The 12,693-nt window shown below is 48.9% G+C and overlaps 5 protein-coding genes across 5 annotated transcripts; 4 read left to right on the top strand and 1 right to left on the bottom strand.

Annotated features, from left to right (window-relative positions):
- Positions 1-204: 204 nt before the first annotated feature.
- Positions 205-1,317, top strand: BO79DRAFT_240216 (YoaK family protein). The gene has a single exon (XM_025684997.1). It carries the CDS (start codon positions 401-403, stop codon positions 1,223-1,225), a length of 825 nt encoding a protein of 274 aa, XP_025535714.1. The 5' UTR covers positions 205-400; the 3' UTR covers positions 1,226-1,317.
- Positions 1,318-1,849: 532 nt separating this feature from the next.
- On the top strand, positions 1,850-3,502 carry BO79DRAFT_240215 (aromatic-amino-acid aminotransferase; the record flags this gene model as incomplete). The annotated part of the gene is made up of 6 exons (XM_025684996.1): positions 1,850-1,899; positions 2,031-2,346; positions 2,415-2,895; positions 2,954-3,196; positions 3,246-3,335; positions 3,390-3,502. The coding sequence occupies 6 exons, from the start codon at positions 1,850-1,852 to the stop codon at positions 3,500-3,502; spliced, it is 1,293 nt and encodes a 430-aa protein (XP_025535713.1).
- A 125-nt stretch (positions 3,503-3,627) lies between these two features.
- On the bottom strand, positions 3,628-4,887 carry BO79DRAFT_221258 (mitochondrial carrier; the record flags this gene model as incomplete). Its single annotated transcript, XM_025683515.1, has 6 exons — positions 3,628-3,658; positions 3,721-4,355; positions 4,418-4,453; positions 4,508-4,611; positions 4,692-4,703; positions 4,773-4,887. The coding sequence occupies 6 exons, from the start codon at positions 4,885-4,887 to the stop codon at positions 3,628-3,630; spliced, it is 933 nt and encodes a 310-aa protein (XP_025535712.1).
- A 2,477-nt stretch (positions 4,888-7,364) lies between these two features.
- Positions 7,365-8,888, top strand: BO79DRAFT_201993 (alpha-1,6-mannosyltransferase). The gene is made up of 4 exons (XM_025681624.1): positions 7,365-7,548; positions 7,612-7,991; positions 8,043-8,548; positions 8,608-8,888. Exons 1-4 carry the CDS (start codon positions 7,380-7,382, stop codon positions 8,792-8,794), a joined length of 1,242 nt encoding a protein of 413 aa, XP_025535711.1. The 5' UTR covers positions 7,365-7,379; the 3' UTR covers positions 8,795-8,888.
- Positions 8,889-11,861: 2,973 nt separating this feature from the next.
- Positions 11,862-12,355, top strand: BO79DRAFT_221256 (uncharacterized protein; the record flags this gene model as incomplete). The annotated part of the gene is made up of 3 exons (XM_025683514.1): positions 11,862-12,030; positions 12,103-12,181; positions 12,253-12,355. The coding sequence occupies 3 exons, from the start codon at positions 11,862-11,864 to the stop codon at positions 12,353-12,355; spliced, it is 351 nt and encodes a 116-aa protein (XP_025535710.1).
- Between the last annotated feature and the right edge of the window lie 338 nt (positions 12,356-12,693).

Raw genomic sequence — 12,693 nt, 5'->3', positions numbered from 1 at the left:
GGGTCAAAAAGCCCGAACAAAGCTTGGTAGTAATGCTTGTTTGGGGAGAAGGGGGAGTCCATTGGCCCCAACCATTCAGCCCTACAGGGCCGGGCACTCAACGTCATTGGATCTGCGCCGACGTCACGCGCGATGGATCACAGTCTCGCTCTTTCTTTCTCCACTCATCTCCAACTCTTTTCCCCCCCTTCATCTCCCACTGCCGTCTTAACCGTGGACGAACTATTAAGTCCCTGCTAGCTGTCGCTATTCACATCGCTATTTGAGACACTCATTTGGAATATTACTTGCTGCCTAGTTTGCGCGCTCGGGCATTCCCAGGCCCCCCAATTCTTCCCTTCCCCTCTCGTGTTTCCCACACACACACAGAGAGACCATCCACCAACCTTCACTCTCGACCATGGCGCACGTAACCGCGCACTACCAGGAATTTCCCGCCCATGAGAACGATCCTCTCCTGGGACACCGGGGACCTGGCCCCAAACCTTCCCCCCTGAGCCAACTGCGCCGCCATCTCCGCACCGAAGTCGACCCGCACCGAGCAGACCTTCTCCTCATTTTCTGCTACGTCATCACGGGTCTCCTGGACAGTTCTGCCGTGTTTATCTGGGGCTCCTTTGTGAGCATGCAGACCGGCAACACGGTATACTTTGGACTAGGGCTGGCCGGGGTGGATGAGAGTCAACGGTGGCTTAAATCGCTCATCTCGATCGGCAGTTTCTGCATCGGCTCCTTTTTCTTCGCCGTGTTACACCGCCTGTTTCACACACCGCGCCAACGGTCCGCCCTGACTCTGTCCTTCTCCCTGCAAATGATTTGTGTCGCTGTCGCTGCGAGTATTGTCACCGTGCAGCACACCGGCAAGACTGATCCTCTGACGTGGAAGATTGGTGTGCCGTTGGCGTTGGTCGCGTTCCAGAGTAGTGGTCAGGCTGTGTCGAGTCGCGTGTTGAAGTGTAGTAGTTTGACGAGTGTTGTCCTTACTAGTATCTATTGTGATTTGTTCTCGTCACCGGCACTGACCTCTTGCAGTGTGCTTAAGGCGCCTGATGAGTGGAGGCGGTTGGGGGCTGTGGTGGGGATGTTGATTGGAATTGTGGCGGGTGGCTTGTGGGCGAGGAGTGAGGTTGGATTGCCGGGCGCACTTTGGACTGCTGTAGTGTTGAAGGGGATGATTGCAGCTGCATGGATGTTGTGGAAGACGAAGGAGGTTGATGATGAGTAGGCTGCTTGATACTGGGGGGGACATATTACTAGTAGTATTGTGGTCTAGTCATTTGGCGCTAGAAATCGCGCGTGGGGCAACGCACAGCATCCAGCAGGCAGTTATTTCTATACATAGTGCTTTACTTCCTATAATAGGCTGAGATATAGACTGGGAGCGATAACAGTAGTTATGGCTTTAGTAGTACACGGGATGTTGACGCACAGCTGATGTAGTCGCTTAATTCCACTAAATTATAGCGTCCATTGACCTGTCCTATCGCCAGCTTGATTACACAGCAGCACCTCAATAAACACCCTCAACGCACCTCTCCAGACGGGGATAAATCAGGGATTAATGAGTCAAATACTTTGTTAGCCATCGCGGAGAAATTCCCCCGCCCGGGACAATGCAAGGAATTTTCGATTATAGGGCAGTCTTTGTCGGTTCAAGTTGTCTCCCCTCAATTAACTGGAATAGAGTTAAACCCCTCATTCCCCGCACGAAGCCATCCACCCAATCTCAACTAATAGTAAAACTCGCCATCCAGACTGACCCACTGCGCGATAAATATCCCTGATAAGCGGATCGCGCTATCTTGATGCATCCTTTATCGCCCAGCTTGCTTGGATAACACGACAAAACATGTACTCGGGCGAGAGAGCCGACATCTCGGAGGTCAAGGCCGAACTGCTGTGCGGGCAGGGCTTAAGAACATTTATTTAGCTTTATAACATGTCACTAGAATTAGACATTTGACCTGTGGCATTATCTCAGATTTCTCAATTGTTCATTTAGAATTTGACATAATGACAACTCAAACCAGCACAATCACACAGACGGGAACAACTTCCCCTTCCTTCTTCGAGACAGCCCCGTTCATTCCTCCCGATGCTATCTTTGCTCTTACTGCAGAGTACAATGCCGACACCTTCCCCCAGAAAGTGAACCTCGGGCAAGGAACCTACCGCGATGAGAATGGACAGCCCTGGGTTCTGCCTTCGGTGCGGAAGAGTCGCGAGATGCTCGTTGGACAGGGTCTGAATCATGAGTATCTGCCGATCTTGGGTCTTCAGGCGTTTCGCCAGGAGGCAAGTAAGATGGCATTAGGCTCTGGACTGTACGAGAGGATCCAATCTAGGGTAGGTCCCAGTCACGGAGACTCGCATATCCATCTCACCTATCGCACTCTCTGACTTAATAATCGAAGCTCGCAACCTGTCAAGGCCTCTCCGGCACCGGATCCCTTCATCTAGCAGGCCTACTACTCCGAAGCTGTCGTGCCCCCTTACCGAAGATCTACATCCCCAGTCCCACGTGGTCGAACCATCACCAAGTCTTCTCCTCCCTCGGGTTCACCTGCGAATCCTTCGGATACTACGACGACGCCCAGAAGAATCTAGATATCGACAGCTACTACTCTGCTCTGAAACGGGCAGAACCAGGCTCGGTCGTTATTCTTCACGCGTGCGCGCATAATCCGACCGGCTGCGATCCTAGCAAGGAGCAATGGAAGGAAGTCGGTCGTATCATCAAGGAAAAGGGACTATTCCCTCTCTTTGATGCAGCATACCTTGGTTTCAACTCGGGAAATATCGATGATGACGCTTTTGCGATTCGTTATTTTGTTGACGAATTAGACCTGGAGGCGGGTGTATGTCTGTCGTTTGCGAAGAATATGGGGTTGTATGGTGAGATTGTTATTCGTCTGTGACGTTGTCGTTGGTTCCTTGGCTAATGGTTCGCTAGGAGAGCGCACGGGTTGTCTATTCTTCGTAGCTCAGACAGACAAAGCTGCTACCAATACACAGTCGGTGCTAGAGATGCTGCAGCGGTCTGAAGTGTCGAATCCACCTGCTTATGGCGCCAAAATTGCTGCAACAATCTTGTCGGACCCGGAGCTCAAGGCGCTCTGGTACAAGGACCTCGAGACCATGAGTGGCCGGATCCGGGCGATGCGGAGGGCTCTGTATGACTCCTTGAATAACAATGGTGAGTCGAGACTTGATATGCATTTAGGCAGTTTCTGATAAATGTGCAGGTGCACCTGGTAACTGGGATCATTTGATCCGCCAGTCGGGAATGTTTGGGTTCTTGGGTCTTGCACCGGATGTGGTTGAGGAGCTGAAGGGTAAGTTCTTTAGGATTGACCCTCATGATATCTTACTAACTCCATTCGATGCAGTGCAATACCATATCTACATGGCAAGCAACTCGCGAGTCTCGATCGCCGGGCTCAATGATAAGAATGTGGAGTACGTGGGTCGCTCGATTGCCGAGTGTCTGAAGAGCAAATAGAAGAAGCAGTGTGCTACATAGCAAAATAAGCATTATCTTTTAAAAGCAGTCTAGAAAACCCATCCAGGATATAAATTCATCAATTCCCCATTAATATACCCAGACATTTTCAACCCACCAACCACCTAAGCCAATACCTTCCTCACCAATTCCACCCTACACACCACAGATATCAGCACACGATAAACAAACCAGAAGAAAAGGTGAGAGGAACTTACACTGCAAACGTCCCCGCCGAAACGGGCATCGCCCTCGCCAACGCCGGCCCAATCCCAAAAAACATCCCGCCCACCCCCTCCCCTCTCCAAGTCATCCTCACAGCCTCCCTAAACCCCTTATATCTCTGATCCCTCCCAAACCCATCACTCTGCATCTTACTCTTAATCACATCCACTGGATGACTCAACAACCATAACATCTCCCCGGCTAACCCTCCACACACGGCAATCTGCCAACTCGGTAACTCGTCCCTCCTTTTCCCCTGTCTCTGCGCCGCAAAGCCCAAGAACCCCTCGTAGGAGGCGAACCACACTCCGATGCCGTGGCCTTCGCGGATAAGTGTTGCCACTTGGCCCCGGTATAACCCGCGGAGGATTCCCGCTTGGGAGATTATCTTGCGTGCGCAGTCGAATGGGCCGCTGTACAGGGCGAGGGAGCCGTGGGGTTGGGTTTGTAGGCGGATGCGGATGTGTTCGATGGGACCGGAGATGAGGCTGTTTGTTAGGCCGGCGAAGCAGCCCGCCAGGTAGTATTGGGGGAGGGTGGGGGTGGCAGGTTGTGCTGGGTGCGTTTGGTGGTTGTGGTGCTCAATGAGCTGGCGGAAGTAGTGGAATGCGCCGAATTGGATGCTTACCTGTTATTTTATCGGTCAGTGTGTGATGGTCAGTGATGGGTATGATAGAGGATGAGACTTACGCAGGCGCCGACACCTAGTAAGGGGACGAGTGAGCCCTGGAGTAGGGGATGGTTAGGATAGTTATAGCTGATTTGCGGTGAGCAACGCACCTTGTAGAATGATAACGGGCCTTCGCGCTTCCATATTTGCTGAGTTAGGGAGAGCGCATTCGTGTTTGTGCCTCCTTGGGTTTGGAGGCGGACTTTGACGAGATCTAGATACTGTTCAGCCTTCTGCAACAACAACTATGGCGATGAGGTGAAGCCCATCCGTCATGCGTACGGTGGCACTTACCAAATGGTTGTCCTGTTATCCCGTAAGTACAATTACAAGCCCTCAAATCTCTCCAAGATAAGGATCATGGTATACACTGACCTATAACCACCTGCGCAACACCCCCCGCTGCTCCCGCGACCAGATCCTTGACTGAATCTCTCCATTTCGAGGTATACACCGGTGCTACGCTCGATTCTTCAGCAGTAGATGACATGATGACCGTGCAAGACCAAGCAATCGTATGACTTGCACCTTGCACCTTAGAAGAGTTTCATAGCTTGCAATACTCAGTGCGGGGTATATTCAGATATCGTGAGTTGGCCATAACTAGGGCATTCAGTGATGTTGTTTCGGGTGTCGCACCGATGCTGGTATGCTATCTCGGTATTGTTCCCCGAGAATGTTCGGCCCGCTTGGCTGCACGGTGGCCCACATGGTAGCTTGTGTCTTCGTTTGAGGTGATGGTAGCCGCCGTTTGGGTTATCTTGCTTGTCAGATGAGGGGATTCGTATTTGAGGCGGGGTATGTATGTATCTAAGGTACTTAGTCATTTTGTGTGAGTTGTGTGGCCTATGGTTGGTCGTGATACTGAGCATAACAAGTACTTCGAATATAGTCCCGTGATTACCATCTCCAAACCGCGAGCCGTGCCTTGGAGTCAAATGTCTGTGCAAGGATCAATGCGGTGAAGCATTTCCATAATGATGGTAGATCAATGGTATTAATAGAATCTACAAGGCTGGCCACTGACTAGTTGAGCTTCTGGCATGTGGCAAAACCTCTAGGGGAACATCTTGTAGGTCATACCACTGCGCTTCAAAAGCTTTAGCGTTGGGATCGGGGCTCATCCATGTGGCTAATTGGTTAATAGACAAAAGGCGGTGCAAGTAGTATATTGACGTAGAGATCTAGCATAGTGCTTGGGCACATCATCGGAATGATATATAGCATTCTTTCGTTTCTCAATCTTGTCAGCCCTATTGAAGCTGCAAGCAGAGTAGTAGTATTTTTTTCGCGAAATTTCCACGGCCGTATTTGACTAATAAAAGTACATTGTCGTAGTATGTCGCCGCATAATCCATGGTCATATCACTCTGTCAAACAAGTGCAGGTCTGTCAGCGGGATAGAGATATTCCGCGCTGACAGCAGTAGGCATCATTGAAATGTCTTACGTAGGACATAGGTGACGTGGACTAACAGCTCCTACCTGAAGCAGTTAGCAAGAGGCACAATCCCTGCCAAGAAGGACCGACTGATCCTGCACAGTCTGTCACAATCCCTCATTCAACTTCCGTGTGATAGCAAGGCTGAAGCATGGCAATTGTTGACAACACATGGCGAGAAATATTCCAACCTCTTCAAAGACTAATGACTAACCCCTGAATGACCCCCATGAAGGTGATGATTCTGCAGAATGGCAATTTTCAAATTGTGGCAGAATAAGCATAAATGCCGACACTATTGCACAGGCTAATTCGAGACTATTTGCTGACTTCCTGCTAGCGTGCCGGGAAATTTCCGTCAGAACGCAGTGGCCAATCGTGCGCCAGATGTTGAGTTAGGTAAGCGGCAGCAAGGACTTGCGGCTATCACGTGACAATGACCCTGGATCAGCCGCTTGGCCCATGATCAACAGAAAACAGGGTGCGCCAAGCCAGACAAGGCTGGTCCCTCGTCCCCAATACCGTCCTGTGCTCTTCAGTCCCTCTGTCACTGCGGATCTCAATTCATATTTTCGGTCTTCCCAATACACATCTTGCAATTGCATCTGACGTGAGATGGATTCAGGCATTTGCGTTTCAAGGAGATTTAATTTGATCCCTTCAACACAGCCCTAAGTCACAGCCTTGCACTGGAGATCACCCACAATCAGGAATCAGGATTTCTTTCATCAGGCTGTGAATTGGTTATTAAAAGATACCACCTATGCCACACAGGGTTAGTATGTCTTGTATAAGGTTTAGCGTAACCTCGCATGCTCTTCCCGATCGGGAAATCTCTTGCTCAGCCCTTTGTACCCTTTGACCTGAGCTGCACAGATACAACCCTTCGGAACGTCAAATTGACGCAGGGGGAATCCTGAAACATACCAGTAATGTGGCAGAGAGGTTTTTATTTGCTGCGCCAGTATTCAATGGATGGGGTTTCGAAGGTAGCAGCCTAGGACTGCTGCTTTTGTGACAGGGGGTTCGTATTCGTATCTATGCTCCAACGGGTGTTGTGGGTGTTGGGGGCTGGTTTGTCGGGCGTGCTTTCCACCGCGGCCGTCTCCAAGGGCTTGTTATTGCTGCATTATTGTCGTAGAAAGGCAATGACATTCACAATTGAAATATATGGCTAGTCAATGCTTTGCGTGCCATCAGATCACTGAGAAAGTAACGAAGATCAATGTTTCGATCATCTAGTATGGCTTCATACCTTCCTAGAGGGGGAAGCGGTAGCCCCAAAACTGTGGCGGATCCTATTGTGGGCCACATCACAATCTTTTCGACATGTAACCAACTACTTTGTACTAGTGTACTCCATACATGTGAACTGTTTTTTGAAAAAGCACAAAAAGTGTAATTCGGAACTTTCCAAGGCTTCTTCTTCTGGCTGCGCCTGGCTACCGTCACGTGGGGCTGAGCCCCTTTTCCCCCTCATCATCCTACATATCTCTCTCATCTGTCTTCCGGAGGATGAAAATGCTGTGATAAACTTACGGTATGGCACCTACTCGGTTGCGGCGTTTGGCCATCGTCGCCCTTATCGGTGCGGTGTTGATGATTTGCATCTGCCAGCAACGTACCAAGTTCGATACTAAGCCGATAGATCTCGAGGATCAGTACCCACTACTGTACCGCCATGTCCACACACACAGTACCGAGGGAGGAGGTAGGCGATCATTCACAATTCTTTAGACACAACTGACTGGCTGACCCAATTGTTCTATTACAGCATGGTATATCCCGCCAAAATGGACCAGCGCATCTAAACCACCCCCGAAGAACATCGTTGAAGCGGCCGAGCTAGCTCTTAGCGCCGCCCGAGCTTCCCCAGACGGGTACCTTCCTCACTCAACAATTCCTATGATCGTACATCAAACCTGGAAAAACACAAGAATCGACACCTGGCCCCAAATCATCCGTCACAGCGCCGAGCGATGGCTTCAGACTGCCGAAGGCGAGATGGCCTACTTTTTGTGGACGGATGAGGGAATGGAACAATTTATTCACCACTTTGAGCCGGACCTGGAGAGCCACTATGCGCATCTGGCGCGCAATGTTGAGCGATCAGATGCGTTTCGCATCGTGATTTCCAAATGGATTGGAGGCGTGGTAGGTGCAGGAATAACTTTGAGAGTCGGAGCATAGTTCTAATCAGAATAGTATGGCGATATCGATACCGAACCGCTTCGCAAACCTGCCGAATGGATTACCCCGACCGATCTGCATGCCTGGAACGATACACGAGCCGGCACATCCTATTACTCGACCGCTCCGGTACACGCGATTGTCGGCCTCGAGGCTGATTGCCCTGAGGGGTCCGATACGTACTGGCGCATGGGCTACTCGCAGCCCGTGCAGCTTACGCAGTGGGCGTTTGCCTGGGCCCCGGGTCATCCTATCCTGCAGACATTCATCGACCGGCTATCAGCAACGATAGGAGATATCTCCGACCGCTACGGTGGATCACTCCAATCACGAGCTGCTCGACAAGAGCTTATGAATCTGGATCCGCTCACACTTACTGGTCCTGCTGCCTTCACCGACGTCGTGCGGAGTAGACTGGAAGAGGTGACTGGTTTACGCTGGCATGCACTGTCAGGTCTGAAGGACGGAGGGAAGAGCAAGCTGGTTGATGATGTGCTTATTCTCCCAATTACTGGATTCAGGTATGATGAGCTCAGACATTGATCGATGATAGAAACAAAGAACTGACACGATGATATAGTCCGGGACGCGGCAAATATGGCAATATGGGCTCCAAGCCAATCACTGACCCTTCCGCGCGCCTGAGGCACCTGGCACAGGGATCGTGGAGGGCCTTCGACGTGAAAGTTGAGTACGGCAAATTCTGTCGGACTGTTCTGGGAATGTGTCGCGACTGGTCAAAAGTGCCTACTGTTGTTGTTCAATGATTTGGTATCTTTTGGTTTACGAACATTCACGGCGTTTGGGGGGTTGAGGGGATCAGGATAACTCGCGATTATAATATTATAAACGGCTCATAAGATACCCAATCAGATATTCATATATTCATCTGGAAACAGCATAAATATCCCAGTCTCGACATTAAGAACGCAAAAGATCAACGGGAGCTGACGAGCCCGCGAGTCATTTGCGGTACATAACGAGCGGAGCAGCTACCGAGTATTTGCCAAAATATCTCCGACCGAGCTGGCCGTCTCATGTCGCCGCGCTCCGCAATAATTGAGTATATTCGAACCCATGGCGTCTTTGTCATCTTGGTATAAATAATAGTAAGATATGAAAGAAATATAGTGATTGTATGCTATGTATAATTTACATACTACCACCAGAACGCTTTCTACGGTCTGTCTTGGCGCTTTGGAGTTGCAGACGCGATAGTCAGTTACTTATCCCATTGAGGAGTCATTCCTCTACAAAATCATGTACCATCTTAATTCTAGAACTTAAAAAAGTATTTATTTTCCACCTTTTCAAGGTTTTACTTAGCATAGACTGACATTCAGTTTGACGTCACGCACGGACTTGGAGCCCTGGAGTTGCGCCCTATGGATATATATATATATATATTTGGCACGAGCATATCCGAAAATATTACTACTCCTAGTACACCTTAAGTTCCAGAGACTTTAACTTGACGAGAATGAGGATATTTCCTATAAAGAAAAGGTTCAATCTAGTTTTTATGCAATATATCATATTCTTTAGGATATGATACTGTGTGAATTGGTTATCATCTCTAATGCCAAATCCACTACTAGTATCAAGGAGTAGCAACTGAGCGAGAGGATAGTTCCAGAAACAACCTCAAGCTTTCTATGAGGGGTTTCTCTCTACATAATAGATATATTTCCAATGTCTAGCTACCTTGTATCGAATTAACCTTTTTCTCACAGTATCTCTACGTTACCAAAATCATCTCAATACATTACACCTCATCATATTCACCGACAATAGTTAAGAGTATCGTCCTCGGGCTACGAGCGCCAGTCCACGAATGTGCTGATAGGTTTCTTAGTACCAAAGATGTAGGTTCCGGCATCAAAGTTTAGATAATTACAGACTCGGTCCATTGATAGACATGGGCGAGCCTAGGAAACCCGCAGGTATTTACCATGATGACGTAGTTACTTGGAGAGCTCTGATATAATTGATGTGGATGTTGGGTAGTGAAACACTCTGCTCAAACGCTTTAGAAAATGTTGACCTGGACGCACCGGAGACTCTGTTATGAGGCGCTGACTTGACGCGGAGTTGATCCGAACTATAATGTTTGTGTCCTCTAAACCATAAGCAAGCTGACTTGATCAGCTTCTATGGCACGATTGTTCCTTGGCTTCCCATATAGCCAACAACGGGGGAGGATAATGATTGGTGAACAGCTTGACCTTGATCCTGTCGGCCATCCTTCGAAGGATCAGGAAGGAGAGAGCCCAGCCACAGGGATCAAGACGTTCAGATTGAGGTTACTGGATCGCGACTACCAAACTTAACAAAAAGGAACAGACAGGATTGTGGCTGAGTCTGTTTCATCGAGATAGTGGATATTTCTGTTGGTAATTCTGGATGATACTCCAGACCCTCAACAGGCGAGCGATCTTCCGATTTTTATGCACACTGTACTATAGCATTTTTGTATATAGAAGTCTGAGCATGATGAAAACTCTGTCCTGCGTGTATTCTGGTTCAAAGGCAAGACAGACATTGGTCCTTAATCGAGAGCTTCAGTACCTGACAGAGTGCCTGCATGTGGCTTTGCTTACTTTTCGGTGCATAGGTGTCAGCATTACTCCTATGCAGGCCAAGAAGAAGCATACCCTGTTTAGGTATGAGGGTGCAAGACTACCTATGGAATGTTTCGGTAAGTGCAGCCTGCAATCTCCGCTTACGCACGGTCCAGGTACCCGGGCAAGCCAATCATCCGCTCAGGAATATCCAGCTATACAGCCTAAATAAGTTAGCTTCCTTCCTGTGGGGCGAAAAAGAGATCCTGAAGAATCCTTTTGGGCTTCATCATTCATCATATGCCGAAAATGGGGCCGACAAGATTTAGTAGCCTTGCCCGATTACATGTGTTATGCTGCCTAAACTGCAGCATCGAAATGCAGTCTGTTGCCTTTATTCTCGTCAAGGAACAATAAAACATGCTTTCTCTAGATGTTGTTGTGTCAGTTACTGTGCCGAGCTTTGAAACCATTGCGATTATACTGTCCCTAGGAAATATACTGTCAAGTACTGCTTCAAAGTCTGAAAATCGTTTTCCAAGAGCCAGGGGATGTATATGTGGCGCGTCGGCCCGTCATCGAGTGACACATGAAACGTGGGAATGCGCCGAGATTCATGTTAGCCCTTTTTGGATAATAAGAGCAGCACATTTACTCAATGCAGTAAAGGCCTTGCGACACAAGGCTCTCATCTATGCTCCAAAGTTTCTAGATTCAGGTACCCGGCTGCATTGATGAGCTGACTTTGTGGGGGCGCTTCATCTCTAGATGTTAGGACTCTGGCCCTCCACACTGCACGAAGAGAATCACCGGGGGCGGAGTGTCTTGGCAGATGTCAATGACAGGGAAGAAGACCAAAGGAATCCTGATGTTACATCTTGGCTGGTTGGTCTATTCATGCTGCGCCATCACAGACCAGGGTCGTGATGCAGATGCTGGGGCCAGATGATGGAGGCCAGACGAGGAGACCAGTAAAAGATGCCTCTCGGTAGCTATCATACAGTTCATCCACATGTTCCAGGCTCACAAGGCAGAAAATGGCCCCAGAGTAGAGGCATATTGTTGGTTTTTGTACAAGTTGTAGAGTTGGGAGAGTCTTGGAGTCTTGAGATAGAAGTCCCAGGAAAAGGTATAAGTACAGCGTCCTGGCATGGTGTATCCTGCTCATCATCATCAACAACAAACAGATTCCCTAAGAACAGCTTCTCTAACAACAATCTTCTCTATCTATCCACATCTCTCAAGACTATCTCGTCTACCCAAATCATTCAAGATGCAATTCACTGCTACCATCCTGATGCTCGCCACCGCCATCACCGGCGCCATTGCCGCTCCCGGCGCTCTCGAGCAGAGACAAGACACCATCGAGATCAAGGCCTGCGATGGACAGAACTTGGGAGGAACCTGCACCAAGATTTCCATCAAGACCCAGCATGACTGCTGTATGTGACAATTACCCAATCCCGTTCTTTTCTCTTTTCCGCTTTCATAGCTGATATTTTGATTGCATCTAGTCAACCTGGAAGACAAGCCAGTCAACGACAATGTCCACTCGGTCTCCATCCCCCGGGGATACCGTTGCCGCTTTTGGGAGTATGTTCTTCTTCCTTTCTTTTATAATGCTGACATCCCTGGCTGACTTGTGCTTCTTTCTTGCTCTGTAGAACCGACCGCTGCAACGGCGGTGGCACTGGCGACATCCAGTCCCCTGGAAGCGACAGCATCTCCTCCAACCGTGTCCAGTCTGTCAAGTGCTACATTAACTGAGCCACGGACTGTCAGCAATAGGCAATGGATGAGTAACGGATTTGGCAATTGCGGGGTCTGGTACTCTTGGCTTATTGATGATAGCCTGCTATTCAGATGTTTGGAACAGTTGCTAAGATAAGACCGGTATTTCGGATTGTGCAAATATGTATTACTTAGGTTTCTGTCTTTAGATTATTATCAATTGTTTTCTATCCATATGAAGCGCAAACCTGATACCCGTTGTAACCCTTATAGATTAGCATTATTTGCTTCACAATTCTTGACGTGCTGGATGAGTCAATCACACGGTTATCTCGAGAACACAAACATGAAGAAACACTATTGGAGTAATCCTT

The sequence above is a fragment of the Aspergillus costaricaensis genome, assembly GCF_003184835.1.
Source record: "Aspergillus costaricaensis CBS 115574 unplaced genomic scaffold BO79scaffold_36, whole genome shotgun sequence".
NCBI lineage: Eukaryota > Fungi > Ascomycota > Eurotiomycetes > Eurotiales > Aspergillaceae > Aspergillus > Aspergillus costaricensis.
Note: the sequence above shows the minus strand (reverse complement) of the source record. Positions and strands in the feature narration are given on the sequence as shown.